The sequence below is a fragment of the Chlorocebus sabaeus genome, chromosome 9, assembly GCF_047675955.1.
Source record: "Chlorocebus sabaeus isolate Y175 chromosome 9, mChlSab1.0.hap1, whole genome shotgun sequence".
Lineage (NCBI taxonomy): Eukaryota > Metazoa > Chordata > Mammalia > Primates > Cercopithecidae > Chlorocebus > Chlorocebus sabaeus.
Window position 1 is genome coordinate 95,684,587 of NC_132912.1, and position 18,905 is coordinate 95,703,491.

The following is an 18,905-nucleotide window of genomic DNA, read 5'->3' on the forward strand; positions in this document are numbered from 1 at the left end:
TTGGGGGTGTATGTTAAATGATGTTTATTGAGCAAAAATGTATATATAATGTAATGTAAAAATGTTAAAAAAGACATATATATATATATATATATATATATATGGTTGTTTTTTTTTTTTTTTTTCCGGAGACAGGGTCCCACTCTGTCATCCAGGTTGGAGTGCAGTGACTTGACCATGGCTCACTGCAGCCTCAACTTCCTGGGCTTAAGCAATCCTCCCACCTCAGCCTCCCAAATAGCTAGGACTACAGGCCCATGCTACCACCCTGGCTGATTAAAAAAAAAATGTTTTGTAGAGACCGGGTCTCACTGTATTGCCCAGGCTGGTCTCGAACTCCTGGACTCAAGCAATCCTCTTGCTTCAGCCTCCCAAAGTGCTGGGATTACAAGTGTGAGCCACTGTCAGGCCCCAAAATGTATTTCTGTGGTACTGTGCTGATTGCTGAGGGGAAGATGTGGAATGGTTCTTGACCACTAGGATTCTTTTAATCTAGAAAAGCAGATAACTACAAATAACAACAGTATGTAATAGCAGATGAATTTGGTCCTGTAGACATGTTTGATTTGGTTTTGTGGTTTTTCTAAATGTTTTGAATTTGCATACTGTTAGATGAGACTTAAACTCTATAATGATCCTGCCTACTGTAAATACCCTGCCTGCCATACTCATTCTTGTTACCTGCCTGGACCCTGAAGGCATTTAAGTATTTGTATCAGTTTGGAGTATGGGTAAGATTTTAATCAGCAGAGATGAGGAGAAGGAAGAATTGGTATAAACCAGCGCACAGAAGGCGGAAAGCTGAAGTTATATTCAGACATTCAGACAATGACCCAGAAGATGAATATAAAATCATATTTATTCATCTTATGTTAATAAGGATGCTTATTTTTGTTTTAAAATAATGTTTGGTTTACATGTGTTTTGAATGTATATTCTGGGGGAAAATGTAATTTCTTCCAGAAGCAGTTAGTGTCAGTTTCCTTCACTTAAATTTCGATCTTCAACTGTGTCTGGGCCATAGCTTTACCTGCCTGATACTTCACCTTGCATTATCTAACTCTCTAAGAAGTACTTTGGATTTCCCTCTGAAAATTGTTTTTGGTATAATTAACATAACTCTTACAGTAACCTACCTTTGTAATAGAACATTTAGTATACTATTTATGATCTGCCTACTTTAGAACTATGATATTATTAATCTCTGACTTATAGTCCATGATGACTGTATTTCTTTTTACAAAGAGCAATTTTTTTTTTTTTTTTTTTTTAAATTATGGTTCACTGCAGCCTTGATCTCCTGGGCTCAAGTGATCTTCCCACTTCAGCCTCCCGAGTAGCTGGGATTACAGGTGCGCACCATCTTACCTGGCCAATTTTTTAAAATTTATTTTTTGTAGAGATAGAGTCTCACCATGTTGCCCCTGTTAGTCTCAAACTCCTGGGCTTAAGTGATCTTCCTGCCTCAGCCTCCCAAAGTGTTGGAATTATAGGCGAGAGCCACTGTACCCAGTAAGATAATCTTTTAGAGAGATTTCTAGAACTTTATGATACTTCAGTTCTTGTAATTGATACAAGCTTTTCATGGCTTTTAACTTTTGATTTCTTAGTTCATTATGGAGCAGATCTTGAGCTTTGTTTTACCCAGAGTATTGATCAAATGGTAATCTGTGATTTGCATGATTTGCATATGTATAAGGCACAATACATATCCTAAAGCCTAATACTATTTTTTTTAAAAAAATCACAGTAATACCATATAATGAAAAATCCTGATGAATAGTAGCCAGGTGAATTAGTGCTTTTTGCTAATTTAATGAGAAGTGTAGCAAGCAAACCCCTCTTTTTTTGTTGTTGTTGATTTAAAGTACTAAATGTAAAGAAAATAAATAATAAAACAAGAATATAAAAAATAAAACAACTTCTTTTGATTGCCACATTGACATCTAAAATAAATAATGGAAATTATATATATATTTTAAATTTTTAATTAATTGACTTCTCTGCCCATTTTATTATACCTTTTCCTTCATCATAACTAAATACTATTAATAAATTACATTGGTTAATCTTATTTGCTTTTTCCCTTCTGCATTAGTAGTGACATTGGATAATGAGTTGGATGCTATATGCAGTGTAACTAACATTAGAAATTTTTAGGTCAAGATAATGGATTATTGGAATTTTGTTTATTACAGCAGGAAGAAGTTAACTAGGGAGGACACCTTTATGGTGATAGCTCTAACTTTATCTCTTGCCTACATATTTGAGGCCCATAAAAGTATAGATATATTCCTCTTGCTCTAAATGAGCAAAATTAAATGTAACTTTTTTCTTAAATATTGAATAAATGTTTCTATTAAGATAGTTGTATTAATCAAGGTTATTAACGGAAAATTGACAAGAACTGATGGAAAAACCAACTCAAACTTTCTTAAATAATAAAGAAAAAATTATTGGCCAGTGACACTGAGATGTCCAAAGATAGGGCACTACTGCTCAGTAGATGTCACCATGGACCCAGCGTCTCTCCGTCTTTTAACTCTGCTTCATGCAATTTTGGCCTTATCATCAGACTACTTATAGTGGCCCAGCAGTTCCCAGCAGCTCTAGGCTCTCTCAGTCTCGTAGCAAAATGACTGCCTGGTCATAGTCCCAAACCTCACATTGTCGTGTCCTGTCATCTAAAGGAAGAGAAACTGTCTCCCTCCACTAGCTGCTATATAATTTTTTTGTAAGAGGATGGGACTGGTAATTGACTTAAATTTAGCAAGACCCATCCTTGGAGCTAGATATAGGTTCAGTCTTACCCAAATGAAATAGCTGAGAATGGGGGCAGAGCGATTTTCCAAAACTTATTTGGGAATTATTCCAAGAGGGGGAATGGACGATGTACAGTAAATTGTAGATGCTTACTAAAATCTTTAGCTATTACTACTTAGCTTTTATTCAGAACATACATGTTTATGCTCCAGGAGGTCTAGGTGGAATTTGTGCATGTGTATGTTTTAAAAAGTTCCTCAGTTGGGTTCTGTTGCACACCTATGGTTGGGAACCACTCATGGTATATTTAATTCTTACACATTGAAAATTTTTTTTAAAGTTCTCAAATTATGCTAGATACATTTCTGCCTCCAGAGGGCACTATTTCCTTAACAAAGGAAGAATTAATTAATTTGTTTATAAACTGAATCTTTACATTTTATTTAAGAGTTAGCTGATATGCTGACTGACTTCTTAGAATGTCAAGAGTTGATAATGCTTCTGATAAGATCATAAGGATTGAGACTATTCTGGGTTCAACTGTAGAACTCTCCAAGAAGTTCTAACTAATTTCCTTAGCAATCACTAAATCGCTAGTAATCATTAGTAATCATCTCTTAGGAATGTCTTACCAAATAATTCAGTGTATTCCTACGTATAACTACAGGAAAAGTTACATTGAAAGCCTTTTCTATCTCTTCTTTCTATCCTTGCTCCCATTTCTTTAAAAAGAAAATGTAGTGAGTCAGTTCATGCAGCTATAAAGATTAGACACATATGTTTTCTAATTATATTTGTCTGAATTATAAAATAAGAAGAATTCTTAGTCCTTAGAAAAATCCTTTCAAGTGTTTACTTTAATCGTATTCCTGCTCGGGTGTACTGTCTGAAATTTTTCTTTGACACAGTATAGCCAGTGATTCCCTGACATAGATTTATTTGCTTCCTATTATAGCCCGTGGAAAGCATTAATAAACTTTAAAAAATATTAGGTACCCTTCCCCGAAAGTTTTTTAACATCTTGAGAAAAGGTTATTTTAACTTAGATATTTTATGGGAAAAGTGGAACCTGCTCATGGTGTCACCTCAGAAACATAGACTTATCAACAAAGTTCTAGTGACAATACCAAAAAGCAATACATCAATTTTTATGTTTTCCCTTTTATTTTGGCTTAGTTTCTTTTAGAAAGTAGTGTTTTCTGAACCACTTTTTCACTAAACGTGGTCTAGAGAGCATGCAATTATAATTATTTCACGTGATGGTGTGAATGGTTTTGTCATTTTTAATTTTCTTCTTTCAGATAAAAATAGTGTTTTTTCCCTCATGACTTAAAAATTTCTAGATATTTGGTCTCTACCACCCTGTCAACTTTTGGTTAATATTTCAATCGTCCCATATTGCTTTTTAAATCTAGGAAAATGTGAACTAACATCTTTTTTTTTTATTTTAATAAAGTTCTATAAAGTAAAAAAAAAATTAAAGCTGGATTTAAATTTGGCTTTTAATGAAATAGCCAGTTTTATATCAATCTAAAGTTTAACCAAGTACTTTAGCTCTATAAGTTTGGAGGAGGGGAGCTTCTTGAAACTGGCTTTTAAAATCTTGTTATGCATCTCCTTCTCTTCCTGCCTATATTAGAGGCATCCCAAAAAAGCAAAAGAAATCATAAATAGCCGTCTGAGTGCAGATAGGAAATGCAGCGGAAGATAGAAGCAATCAGATTCTCAATTTTCTTTGCCCGGTGATAGAAGGGAAGCAGGTTGAGTATTTATGAGATGATTGTACATCGTTCTGAGGTTTAGGGTTCTCTTTTCCAGCTGCCTTCTGGAATTACTGCCTGTCTTCAGTTATGTAGTGACCTATGTTCATCTGCTTAGATTCAGTAAAAGTAGTGAGACATGAATGAGGGAACTGATTATGAACACTGGGGCAAAATACAAAATGGTAAATAAATATTTTTATATTGCTTTGAGAAAATTGACTTACAAATGATGTCATTAAGGTATGTTATGTTGTAGTTCTGTAGGTCATAAGTGTTTACCATCTTAGGTACCTGCCCCTAATGTTAAAGAAGTTAAAGAGAAGTAGGTGTTACTGCCATGAATTATATATATTATATGACACCCCTTTCCACTGGTTAGTGTTTCACTTTTTTTTTTCTTTCTAAAGACAAGGTCTTGCTCTGTCACCCAGGCTGGAGTGCAGTGGCGCAATCATAGCTCACTGCAGCTTCAAACTCCTGGGCTCAAGCGATCCTCCCACCTCAGTCTCCTGAGTAGTTAGGACTATAGGCACAAGCCACCATGACCAGCTAAATTTTTTATTTTTTGGTAGAGACAGAGTCTCACTATGTTGCCCAGGCAGTTCTTTAACTCCTGACCTCAAGTGATCCTCCTGCTTCAGCCTCCCAAACTGCTGGAATTATAGGCATGAACCACTGTGCCCAGCCAAGTTTTACATAAAAAAAAAATCCTGTTAATGTTCAATACCCAATTTTTGCTCTCTTACATAAAAATAACTACACTAAGTTAAGCCAACTTGGGCAATTTGGAAGGCTTGGAATTCTGATATATTAATAGTCTCCATACAGTTCTTTTGGTAAGACATTTATTGAGCATTACTAGGTATAAAACACAAGTAAGTGTAGGAAAACTAATTTGTTTTAGCCCCTTCTGGGTGCCAAGTACTGTTAGGTACTTGGTAGTAATTATAGAAGCTTGTGTAATGCTCAAAACAGCCCTGTGAGATGGGGATGATTCTCATTTCATAGGTAAGACATTAAGTTAATTTGCTTGAGATGTAAAAATAAGTGAAATAGTGGGAATCAGCTGCCTTCCCATTTCCCCAAACCGCTTTTGTTTTTTTCTGTTAAGTAAATGGAAGTACTAACCCATCTTCTTTATGAGCCATTTCTTCGTTATTCATTATTAGCAGGAATGGTGATTTTTTAAATGGCTACAAATTCCTTGACACTTCTCTTATTGAGAAGTGGGGATCTGTATCCCCTTATCTTGATCTGGGCAGACTTGTGACAGCTTTGACCAAGAGAGTACAGTAAAAATCATTTGAGACTTTAGACTTCTGAGGCTAGGACATAAAAGGCAATGTGTTATTGCCTTTATTCCAAGCATGGAACACACATGCTTGGAGTCCTGTGCTGCCATGTAAGAAGCCCAGTTACTCTTTAGCCACTTGAGTGCTTTGAGGAAACACTAAAGTGCTTGGCTTTGAGGCAGCCAAGCAACATGGAAAGGCTACCCATCCCCGGTACCAGACATAAGAGTGAGGAAGCCTCCAGATGATTCTAATCCCCAGCTGTTGAGTCTTATTGCCGGCCTTCAAGTCGTTTCCAGCTGAGGTCACAGATACTGTAGTACAAAGTCATCTCCACTATTTCCTGACCCATAGAAACTGTGAGTATAACAAAATATTTGTTATTTTAAGCCACTAACTCAAAAATAGTAACTGGAACAGCCACCACATAAATACTACTTCTAGATTCGTATTTTTCCATATCACCACATTGCTTTTCCTCCATGAAACCCTCTTTCTAGCCAACATGATCTCTTCTTATTTGGCATACTTTTACTATACATGTAGTTAGTATTAATTTGTGCATATTTATTCATTCTATGATTATTGTATTTTCATTCTTTTATTTTTATTTATTTATTTTTTTGAGATGGAGTCTCACTCTGTTGCCCAGGCTGGAGTGCAGTGGTGCGATCTCAGCTCACTGCAACCTCTGCCTCCCGGGTTCAAGCAATTCTCATGCCTCAGCCTTCTGAGTAGCTGGGATTATAGGTGTGCACCACCAAGCCTGGCTAATTTTTGTATTTTTAGTAGAGACGGGGTTTCACTATGTTGGCCAGGCTGGTCTCGAACTTCTGACATCAGGTGATCTACTCGCCTCAACCTCCCAAAGAGTTGGGATTACAGGTGTGAGCCATGGTGTGTGGGCGATTATTGTATTTTCTATCCTTATCTAGATTTTCTATCCTCAACTAGATTATAAACTTTTTTCAAGACGGGGTGATTTCCTTTATTCATTTAACAAGTGCTCATCTACTGCTTACTATGTGCCAAGCACTGTTCTCAGTGCTAGGGATACATCAATGAATGAAAACAGACACACACTTCCTGCCTTCTTTCCATATCCATGGGTTCCACCTCTTGGATTCAGCCTATCGTGGATCAAAAATATTTGGAAGAAAAGATGCCTGGTGCATCTGTACTGAACATGTACAGACTTCTTTTTCTTGTCATTATACCCTAAACAATACAGTGTGACAACTATTTACATAGCATTTACATTGTATTAGGTGTTATAAGTAATCAAGAGATTGTTTAAAGTATACAGGAGGATGTATGTAGATTATATGCAAATACCACACCATTTTATATAAAGGACTTCAGCATCTGCAGATTTTGGTATCCGAGGGAGATCCTGGAGCCGGTCTCTTATCAGAGGATGACTGTATAAGTAACTATTTTGAGTCAGAGCTCATCTTGTTACTACCATATTTAATAGTGCTTCATTGAAATTTCAATTCATTATCATTAACATTAACATCTTAAATATCTGTTTTATCTAAAGTAATGTTTATTTTAACTTTTTTCTGTATTTGAGGGGAGGCTGTGTTGAACTCAATGCCTCTCCTTAATGTCAGCTTTGTGTTGGACCACTGAATGGGGAGAGAAGAAATAATCTTGGAATTCTTATTCTAATCCTAATGTGAAACCAGGCATGCAGATAGAAAGATGTCTGTCAATAGTTGGTTTTCCCCAGCCCACCATGGCAGTGAGTAGTAAGTGGTTAGTGTGAAAATTGGAGAGGAAGCCAAAAAAGTGTTAAAATGTGGAAATGGTACATTTTGATTATACACCTCAGAATAATGTGTGGTCTGTTCTTGTTGAGTGGAGCGTTCAATAGATGTCTGTTAGATCCAGTTGATTTATATTGTGGATCAAGTCTTCTGTTTTTTCTGCCTGCTCAAATCTGCTGTTGAACTCCTTTAGCGATTTTTTTTTCTTTTTTCTTTTTCTTTCTTTTTTTTTTTTTTTTTTTTGAGATGGAGCCTAGCTCTATTGCCCAGGCTGGAGTGAAGTGGCGCAATCTCGTCTCACTGCAAGCTCCACCTCCTAGGTTCACACCATTCTCCTGCCTCAGCCTCCCGAGTAGCTGGGACTACAGGTGCACACCTGGCTAATTTTTTTGTATTTTTAGTAGAGATGGGGTTTCACCGTGTTAGCCAGAATGGTCTCCATCTCCTGACCTCATGATCCACCTGCCTCAGCCTCCCAAAGTGCTGGGATTACAGGCGTGAGCCACTGTGCCTGGCCTAGTGATTTTTTTTTTCACTTCACTTATTGTACTTTTTTTTTTTCTTTTTTTGAGATGAAATCTCACTCTGTCACCCAGGCTGCAGTGCAGTGGCACCATCTTGGCTCACTGTAACCTCCGCCTCCCAGGTTCAAGTGATTCTTCTGCCTCAGCCTCCCGAGTAGCTGGGATTACAGGCACCCACTGCCACGTCTGGCTAATTTTTTATATTTTTAGTAGAGATGGGGTTTCACCATGTTGGCTAGGCTGGTCTCGAAATCTCGACCTCAGGTAATCCGCCTGCCTCGGTCTCCCAAAGTGCTGGGATTACAGGCATCACTTATTGTACTTTTTAATAATTTATATTCCCCATTTGTTGATGTATTCTCATAATTTTCTTTTAGTTCTTTAGATATGGTTTCCTTTTGTTCTTAAATTTTTGTTCTATAAGTTCAACATCTGAGCTGCCTCACAGTTTCTGTTGGTTGCTTTTTTTCCTGTGTATAGGTCATATTTTGTTTCTTTGCGTAACTTGTCATTTTTTGTTGATAACTGGACATTTAAAATAATATAAGATGGCAACTTTGGAAGTTCTCTCCTCTCCCAAGGGTTTGTTGTTTTTCCCATTTGTTGTTTGTTTTGTGACCTTTCTGAATTAAGTCTGTAAGTCTGTGTTCTTTGTCATATGTGGCCATTGAAGTCTTTGCTTGGTTAGCTTAGTGGTCAGCTAGTGATTGGATACAGATTTGCTTAAAAGCCTGAACCTGTGAGTCCCCTAGTCTTTGCCAAAGGGCTCTGTGTGCATGTTGGGGTATGTCTTAAACACTGAGATAGGAAGTTAATAATTCTGCTTTGGCTTTTACTTCCTGCTTGCATATGATACCAGTGGGCTGGGGGAGGTCCCCAAATGCTACTGGGACCTCAATCCCAGCCAGTGTCCAGGCTCTTGACACTGTTGTGAGAAGGAATTCAAGGATGAATCAGAAAATAGTGAAAGTATGGAGACTTAATTGCAAAACAAAATACACATTCAAGAAAGGGGAGTGCAGGCACACTTGAGAGAGAGAGTGAGTGAGTCATACGCAAGGGGGAGTGGGGCTGCTACCTTTATGAGTTTCTTTAACCAAGGGATGAAATATTCATGATGATTCCTGGAAAAAGATGGGAATTTTTTTTGGAATTGTGGTGCCACCCATTTTTACATCAAATATGAGTGTTCCTAAAACTGTCATGGCACTGATGGGTATGTGATTGAGTATGTTATGAGTGTACATTGAGTCCTGGGTGCAACAGGTTAAATCTAGCACCATGTTGAGTCTAGTCAGTCTTAGCATGGTTTACACCCTGTTTTTCAGGGTCTTATCAGCCCATAGCTTCTGCAGCTATTTCAACAGTTTCCTTTGGCTAATCACATAAAACTGCTGCCTAGAATTTCCTTTTCTCCTGTCACTACCTTGTATTATTTCTGTCTTGCACAGAGCTTCAAGGTCAGCCATAAATGAGAGCTTAGAGCCTTCTTAGGTCTTTCCCAAGTGTGTACACAGCCCTATTTATGTATGTGGCCTTTTAGATTCCCAGGAATCTGGTAGAGCTTTTCAAAGTCATCTGTGGACATTTTATTTCCCAATTTTTCCTTTTAAGCCCTTTGGTTGACGTATTGTTTGTCCCAGCTGTTACCTACCATCTCAGGCATCCTCCATGTTAAACTTATTGCCTCTTACTGTTTTTGATAACTGCCCCCTGGGAAAAAGGCTTTTTTGTACTAGGCAGTCCTGATTCAGGTCAAATAAAGACATCCCTGTAAACAGGTATGGAGTCTTCCAGGGAACCACCAGATAGGTCAAATAATGATAATTCTCTGAGAATGTGGCTTTGAAGGTTCTGCAGTTCTGTTCTGTCTGCTTTGATGGCTGGCAAGCTCTAGGTTTCCACCAGAGTTTTAGAATGTTGTCTTTCGAGAGTACTGTAGAGCTGGAACAGAGGAAGAATAATGGAAATAGGGCACATTAAAATGCTACAAAGCTAATTTTTGTACCAATATTCAGCTGTTTTTCTTGAATAAATGATGCCTGTATTTCTGCAAGTTTTGAGGTAATTTTCAGAGTTCTGAAAAGGTTGATTTTTATAATTTTTGATAAGTTTTCTGGTTACTTCTATGAGTGAGAAAATGTTTGGAGATCCTCCCTCTGCTGTTTTTGCTGGCATCACTCCTGTTGTTTCTTTCTCCTCAGAGAAATTAACTATCTCCATCTCTTTCTCTTCTGCCTCCACCCGTTCTTAAACTCAAAGCACTGGCAGATATTCCATTTCTTCTGTGATAGTCCACCTTAATTGCTCTCAGTGAATCGGGGTTAGATAGAGGTGGTCTTCTGTGTTCTTGGCAACTTCTGTTTTTCCACTTCTGTTTCTTCTAAGAGTCCTCTTAGAGTTGTAAGAACAAGTCAGGAATTAATATCTCATAAAGTATTCTATCACATAAAGACAAAAAAAGGTGATAGATTGGAAAGGAACTAAGAAAAGATGTGATATCCAGGCAAATAAATAGAGTACTGCCAGAAAACAACAACAACAACAACAACAACAACAACAACAACAACAGTTTTCCTGGACTTCGAATAAATGACTAAAATATTTAACCAAAGGTAAATGTAAAATAATATCTAGAATTGTAAGAACACTTGTTTTATTATCTGTTTCTTATCTTTTGTTGTTATTTTGTCCCTTGTCAGGATGCTCGACATGCAGCAGAAGGAGAAATATATACCAAACTGAATCAAAAAATTGATGAATTTGTTCAGCTTGCTGATTATGACTGGACAATGTCTGAGCCAGATGGAAGAGCTAGTGGTTATTTAATGGACCTTATAAATTTTTTGAGAAGCATCTTTCAAGTGTTTACTCATTTGCCTGTAAGTATAAAAAATTTCAAAAATTGTTGTATGTTTGCTTACTAAAGTATATTTTAGAATTTAGTTTGAGGTTTACTTGCTTAAGCCAACTTCCTGGAGTGCATGTTTCTTTTTCCATTATTATAAATCCATTTGCAAGGAATTATAACTTAGCCAAATTGCTTGAAATTTTGATTTATTTTATTTTTAACTAAAATAACTGTAACTCTGTTTCCACCAAAGCCAAGGCAAAACCCTGAAAGTGACAATACAGACTTAAATAGAAATAATCTCTAATAGAAATAATTTTTGTAGAGTCAACATAATTAATGACTTTTTCAGTTAGAAAGGACCAAGAAATTACTGGCTGTTTTTGAGCCAAGAGAGTAAAAGCAAAACTGGAGCATTGTTCTATCCTGGCACGTAGTCATAGCACATCTACATTTTGGACAGTTGGTTGATGAAACGTTAAAAAAAAAAAAGATACAGCAAGGACATTTGGGTATAAAGAAGCTGAAATGTTGGATTCTTCAGATGAGGACTGCAAAGACTAAAGATATGGTGGGATGAACATACTCTTGTTAGGTATATCCAGAAATAATAAAACTGTTAAAATATGAATGCAATAGTTTTATACAAAAAATATAGGAAGAAATTTTATCAACCTTTTAATCTTATGATACGATATAGCTGAACACAAGAATAAAGTGTTTAACCCATTTATACTGGAGGTTGCAAATTATTTTGTGTGAAAAATCAGACCTTGGAGATGACTTTGAGCAGTGTGATATAAATAACTTCCACCAGCTTAGCGTTCCAATAATGGAATGCAAGGCTTAAATGGGTTAATCTGGAACCTACACAGCTGCCCCCAGCCACCCTCTCTCTGCTTGGAATTGGCGGGGGGGAAGGTAATTTTCCTCATCCTTTAGTCTTTCCCCATCAGAAACTGCTTCAAAGAACCAATTGGCGAAGTTAAGGGAAGGTGTTGCTAAGAAAAATTAATGGAAGACTATTTTAAAGAGATCGTCATCATGGATCTGGGCCAGAGAATTTTAGAAGCTTACCCAGGGATGATACTGTGTTCCCAAATGCTGTCTTTGAACTGAAAAAGGCAATCTGTAAATACAGTTAATTTTTATATCAATGAATTTCTATAGAAGTGTTTTTTATATAGTTTATACTAAATAATTGTTAAATTAATTTGAATTCACCTTGTCAGTGTAAATCTCCATGCTTCTAGCCAAAAGCAATCCCCAAGAACAAACACATGCACATGCTTGCTGACACACACACACACACACACACACACACACACACACACAGTTTTATGTTTTAATATCTGTGTCATGTATTGCTTTGAGGTGATGGGTAGGAATTGTGTACATAAATGGAATAGGATTAAGAGATATTATATGTTAGATATGTTTGGGGTAAATGTCTCACCTTCCAAGGTCACCTTCTAGGCTGACATCCTAGAGGAAATCCTGCTTTTTCATAAGACATATTCTGGTGACATTGAGAGAAATAGACTCCTGATCTAACTAGATCACTCATCTATCTATTATGACATTTTGTATGACTTTAACTGAGTCTTCATATGCCATTTTGGATTTTTATGTCATCTAACATAGATTTTTCTATAAAGGAAATAAAGTTTTATACAATGTAGACCAATAAATTCAACTATAAATACAAGGCATAACCATATAAAAAGAAAATAATAGTTTACATCTAAGAAAAAAGAAAAGTGGACTGGGTGCATTGGCTCACACCTGTAATCCCAGCACTTTGGGAGGCCAAGATGGGAGGACCGCTTGAGCCTGGGAGTTCGAGACTAGTCTGTGCAACATGGTGAAACCCAATGTCTACAAAAAATACAAAAATTAACTGGGCATGGTGGCGTGTACCTTTTGTCTTGGCTACTTGGGATGCTGTAATCATGCTACTGTGCTCCAGCTTGGGTGACAGAGTGAGACGTGTCTCAAAAAAAAAAAAAAAAGAAAAGAGAAAAATGGTCCTAAAAACAGTATATTGTTATTCAAGAATGAACTAAAAGCATAATCTTCAAGCAAAAATAGTAAATTATTGACTGTGGTAAATTTTGGAATCAATAGAGTCATTATATTGTGGCTTTGTATATTTTCTGAAATCCTGAAATTGTATTAAAAATTCAACTGGATTGTTTTAAGCAAAGAGAAGAGGCAGAGGCATTAAATCTATTATTTTTCTAGATGAAGTATGGCATTACGTTAAGCTACCATTTTTATTTGAATGTTTTAAGTTGAAAATGATTTCTTGGTTTAAGGTTATTCTTGGACCCAAATAGGGTAAAGGGCCAATTCTGGACTTCCTTATCCCTCAAAGAAGCTTCAGACAAAGCTTATCACATTTAACCGCAAATCAGTCTGCTTAAGCAGAACAAGCCATCCTACTTACAGACGTGAGTTAAGTAGTGGTTCTGGTTTGGGCCCCATGCCCTGTCTTTGGTTTTGGTAGTGTTCAGGAACAATAGAGTATGTTAGAGTCAGTGGAAGCTGAGAAACTGAGGGCCACTCTATCAAATAGTGCAAATATTGGCCAATAGTGCAAAAATTTGGAGATTTTCTGGGATAGAAGTGACTCTCTCACCCCCTAACCCTGAAAGTTACCTAAGATTGAACACATTTAACTTAAAAGCTCCACCCTTAGTTTCACTGAGTATTTAGTTTCTGTCAGTCCCCTGCCAAAAGTACTCCTCTCCCCTCCGGTGAAGTCTTGCTCTGTCGCCCAGGCTGGAGTGCAATGGTGCAGTCTTGGCTCACTGTAGCCCCCACCTTGAGGTTCAAGTGTTTCTCCTGCCTCAGCCTCCCAAGTATCTGGGACTACAGATGCGGGCCACCATGCCTGGCTAATCTGAATGTTTTCTTAGTCAAAGATTGTCATGATGTGCAATTGCTGACCACCATTGCCCAGTGAAAAGTTCCATTTGTTCCAGAAAAGTTATGATCTGTCCAATGAAATTTTGTTCTCTGCTCACGGGACACGAGAACAGTACAGATTAATAGATAATGATGGTTTTGATGGAGTCTAGGGAAAGTACTCTGTCATTTTCACAGACTGCGGTAGCAGTGGAAACCTGTAGGATTTGGAAAACCACAATAACCCGAAAAATGTTCACTTTAAACACCTCTTATCTCCAAGGTTAGATGAGTGAGAGAATTGATTACTTCCCTTACTGGCTGTGGTGACTCACATCGGTAATCCCAACACTTTGGGAGGCCGAGGCAGGAGGGTCTGTTGAGCCCAGGAGTTGGAGAACAGCCTGGGCAATACAGTGAACCTCGTCTCTACAAAAAATTAAAAGATTAGCCTATTGGGAGGCTAACGCAGGAGGACTGCTTGAGCCCAGGAGGCGGAGGCTTCAGTGAGCCAAGATCATGCCACTGCACTCCAGTCTGGGCAGCAGAGGGATACCCTGTCTCAAAAAAAAAAAAAAAAATTCCCCTCACCTTGCCTCCAGATTAAAATACCGATTCATCTGCATTTTTCTGTGCTCTAGCTGAGAAGGCAGACTCTCTTCTGGCTACAGGAATTAACAGCAAGCTAAATAGTATTGATAGAAATAACAAATATTTTCCCGTTACCCAAAATGTTAAGCTTCCCTGCTAAATATATTATCTTCAATTAGAATAATAAAAAGGCAAATTCCCGTGAGGAATGTTTATCTTTTTTTGTTTCTAGAGGTCTGAGTGCTTGACAATGTGCATAGATGGGCTGTAGAGTTAGAAATACTTATATTTGAACTTTAGGTTTGTAATTTACTTGCTATGGGATCCTGGCAAGTTGCTCAATCTCTCTGAGCCTCTTCCCTTCTGCAAAATGAGCATAATCCATTTTTCCCATAGGACTGTCATAAAATGAATGAAAATAGTATGTAGAAAAGTTGTCTGGCAGGGTACTTGGCAAAAAGTGGGTACTGTTAATAAATGTTAGTTTGGTCTTTTATTCTCCTTTCTTCCCTTGTTACAATTTTAAAATCCTTTATAGTATTAGTTTCATTGTGTAATGACACTTTTTTTTACTTTTTTTCTTGTTATATTTATGCCTGTGTTTTAAACTTGATATTAGGTTTCATCCTTATGACTTTGCATTATACAGCCATTTGAAAATGTTCTTTATTATGAAAGGTATTCATTGTAAGGCATATTTGAATCATTATTATAGCTTGAGTTGCAGTGCTTACAGTTGCTAACAGTCAGATACTAGCTAATGCCAATGAGGTCTGATTAATATGTAAGTACAGTTTTATCTCAAAATTAGTACCCTTGGAAATCATGCCAATTTTCAATATTTTAAATGTGTAAGTTTCTCTTCTTTCTAATAATTTTTTTCTGACAATTAGAAAATATGGCCAAGTATAGAGAAGGGGACAAAAATCACCTTTATCTTGTTAAAAGATCATCATTGTTTTAACTGGGCGTGGTGGTGGGCACCTGTAATTCCAGCTACTTGGGAGGCTGAGGCAGGAGAATTGCTTGAAGCTGGGAGGCAGAGGTTGCAGTGAGCCTAGATCACGCCATTGCACTCCAGCCTGGGCGACAGAGCAAGACTCTGTCTTACAAAATAAAAATAAAAATCATCACTGTTAACATTTTGGCAAGTATTCTTCAGGTTCTCTTTTTCTATGCATTTATGACACTATTCTAATGTGAATTTATAAACAAGCTTTGTTTTTTAAACAAGATTTTATATTAGCTAGAAAATTTAAACCAGAAGAATTTTAAAAAACATTAAACATTCATTCACCACTGACATGAATATAAGTAGAATAAGTTGTTGAGCGGCTTGGACATACCTTGTTATTCTTCATGACTGCCAAATGGAACTCAGTAACGTTTTACTGTGAACTTACTGCCTAACCACCCAGTACTGGTCTGTTTCTGGAAATAACAACTAACATTTTCTTCCTTTATAAATGTTAATTGTGTATTCATTTTAATGAGGATAGTTTATTGATTTACCGTCCATTGGGGAGACATGTAAATGACAATGAGTTTTTAAAATGTCTTCACATGTGTTCATCACTAAAGGTACCCAATTTATCTAAATATTTATACTAACAAATGGTTGTCTTTTATGTTAGAAGTAAATAGAAGATCTGGAATGATCAATTTGTTCATATTTCTTCCTTTCTGGAAACTCTTCATTGTTTTGTCTTTAACTATAATGTAATCTTCTTTGCTTAATTTTGCTACTACTCTAGGGATATTAAATTAGTAAATACATCTGGTTCTAGTTTGAATTTTAAATATCAAAACATTTATTCCCAGAAAGATATCTTTTCCTTTGCCTTCAAATATGCTTAACTTTTGATTTTCTGCATTAATGGAAGTGGTATGATGGACAATTTAAAAAAAAAAACATGATCGGCTGGGCACGGTGGCTCACGCCTGTAATCCCAACACTTTGGGAGGCCAAGTTGGGCAGATCACTAGATCAGGAGTTCGAGACCAGCCTGACCAACATGGTGAAACCCCGTCTGTACTAAAAATATAAAAATTAGCTGGGCATGGTGGCACATGCCTATAATCCCAGCTACTCAGGAGGCTGAGGCAGGAGAATCATTTGAACCTGGGAGGCGGAGGTTGCAGTGAGCCGAGATTACACTACTACACTCCAGCCTGGGTGACAGAGGGAGACTCTGTCTCAAATCAAACAAACAAAAAAACAGACATGATCTTTGATCTTTGGTAATAATACGAATTTACTGTTGGCATATGGTTTTCTAATTATGTGGTAATTTGGGGTATTTTTCAAGAAAATATCACATCAGATTTAGATGCCTAAAAAGCTGTCCATTAAAAAAGACATCTTTAACAGGATTATTCCTCTGAATATCTTTTACTCTGAGATTAGAAATGCCTTCCTACTAATAGTAAATGGCCTCAAGATCATGTTGGGAAATATATATTCCAAGATCCAATTGTGCACACTGCTTTCCAACTGTGCCTTCAGTGGCATCACATTGGTAGCTATGGTAGGAGTGGTTAGACCATTCTTTTTATAAAAGGGTACAAATTAAGGCTTTTTCCCCAGAGAATCATTGTTACATATTTACTAGCACACCACTAAATAAAGCATAACATTTAAAATCATGCTGTCAGAGAAAAATTGTTTAGTTTTTATTAAGAAATCAAGCACAGTATATGCTCAATAATAAGATTAAAAAATATTATAGTAGGAACTTCTTTCAAGATGGGGAAATGTACAAGTGTTACTCGATTTAAACAGCATCTACTTATCCATCTGTCCCTTTTAAGGTGTTTCTCTTTTCAGGTATTTCCTTTGAAGAATTTTTTTTCCTTGGTTTAATTGTTTGCTTTGGGCGGTAGTGTTTTACTGACGTGCCAATTTAGTATCCTTTGTAAATTATTTTCCCACTAAATGTATCTGATGTTACTAAATTTTTTATTTGCATATTTAGTTTCCATTAACGATTTTAGAACATAATATGCTTGCTTTAATTGAGAAACAAATATGTGCTTCAGAACAAATAAAGGTACATTATTTGGATAGAAATGGATAGTACCTAACTTTTAAAATCATTCTCTCCTTAAGAATCATTTCTGAGAATTCAGCACTATCTTGAAATTTTTGAGATTTGGGTTTTAGGCCTGATTCTTCCGATTAACTGCAGTTGTGAAAGCAGACAAATTATTTAGCCTCTGGATTAATTTGCTAATGTCTATTTTATTTCATAAAGCTAAAAATAAAGGTCGTTCTATTTTGCTTTCATTCCAGTTAATACACATAAATGGTGTGATAAGTAGTCCAAAAGAGTTTGGAATGGAAAATAGCTCCTCTCCTTTCCCTTTCCCCACTTCCACTCCCAGTCTTCCAGACTGCTATTTTTGACTATTTGGTTTTATTTCTTCTGGTGGTTATCTTAATAAAAAACAGGGAATATCTAGTGATCCTGTGAAGTACAAAAGTGCACGTAGCAACCTTTCCTTTCCCCTTTTTTAAACTATTGATTGTTACATTTTTAAATTTCTTCTATTTCTTCTTCCTCCTCCTCCTCCTCGTCCTCCTCCTCCTCGTCCTGCTTCTCCTCCTCCTCCTCCTCCTCCTCCTTCTTCTTCTTCTTCTTCGTCTTCGTCTTCGTCTTCGTCTTCGTCTTCGTCTTCTTCTTCTTCTTCTTCCTCCTTCGTCTCCTTCGTCTTCTTCGTCTTCTTCGTCTTCTTCGTCTCTTGTGTTGCCCAGGCTGTAGTGTATTGGTGTGAGGGATCTTGGATCACTGCAATCTCCTCCTTCTGGGTTCAAGTTATTCTTGAGCCCCAGCCTCCTGAGTAGCTGGAATTACAGGCCTGCACCACCACGCCCTACTAATTTTTGTATGTTTAGTAGAGACGGGGTTTCGCTGTTTTGGCCAGGCTGGTCTTGCACTCCTGGCGTCAAGTGATCCACCCACATTGGCCTCCCAAAGTGATAGGATTACAGGCACGAGCCACTGCGCCAAGCCTATTTGTTTCTATAAAATAGTTATACTGTACTTCTATTTCTGGTTCTCTCTACTTTAATCAGTATCTTAATTCCCTTCTATTTGAAATAAAGGAGTTAGCCTCCCTCTCCTTTGCTCCATCAGTTCTTCCATCTGTTCTCTTCTGATAGCTATACTATTATTTTTATCTTATTCAGGGTATTAGTATGTACATTCTGTTTGACAACCACAATCAAATCTATCCTTTCTCCTAGGCTGGCTTTCCAAGCTAAACACCAGTAAACAGTACTGGTGTTTGTTATGATTATGCTCATATTGTTCCCTTTACACAAAGCGTAGTATGCTTGGATTTTTTTATTTTCCTTTCATTTTTGGATCCAGTATCCAAGTTCTGGGCACTTGAAGGAGAATAATTCTAGCATCATGACCAAATAGATTTTTTAAAAT

At 37.0% G+C, this 18,905-nt stretch overlaps 1 protein-coding gene across 9 annotated transcripts in view; it reads left to right on the forward strand.

Moving 5' to 3' along the window:
- The window catches only part of EXOC6 (exocyst complex component 6), a 304,230-nt gene that overhangs the window by 205,220 nt on the left and 80,105 nt on the right, over nt 1–18,905 (forward strand). For all 9 annotated transcript variants that reach the window (XM_073019177.1, XM_073019178.1, XM_007963577.3 and 6 more), the window contains one exon: nt 10,817–10,996. In XM_073019177.1, the coding sequence (XP_072875278.1) occupies nt 10,817–10,996 (180 nt within the window). The remainder of the gene's footprint in view (nt 1–10,816; nt 10,997–18,905) is intronic.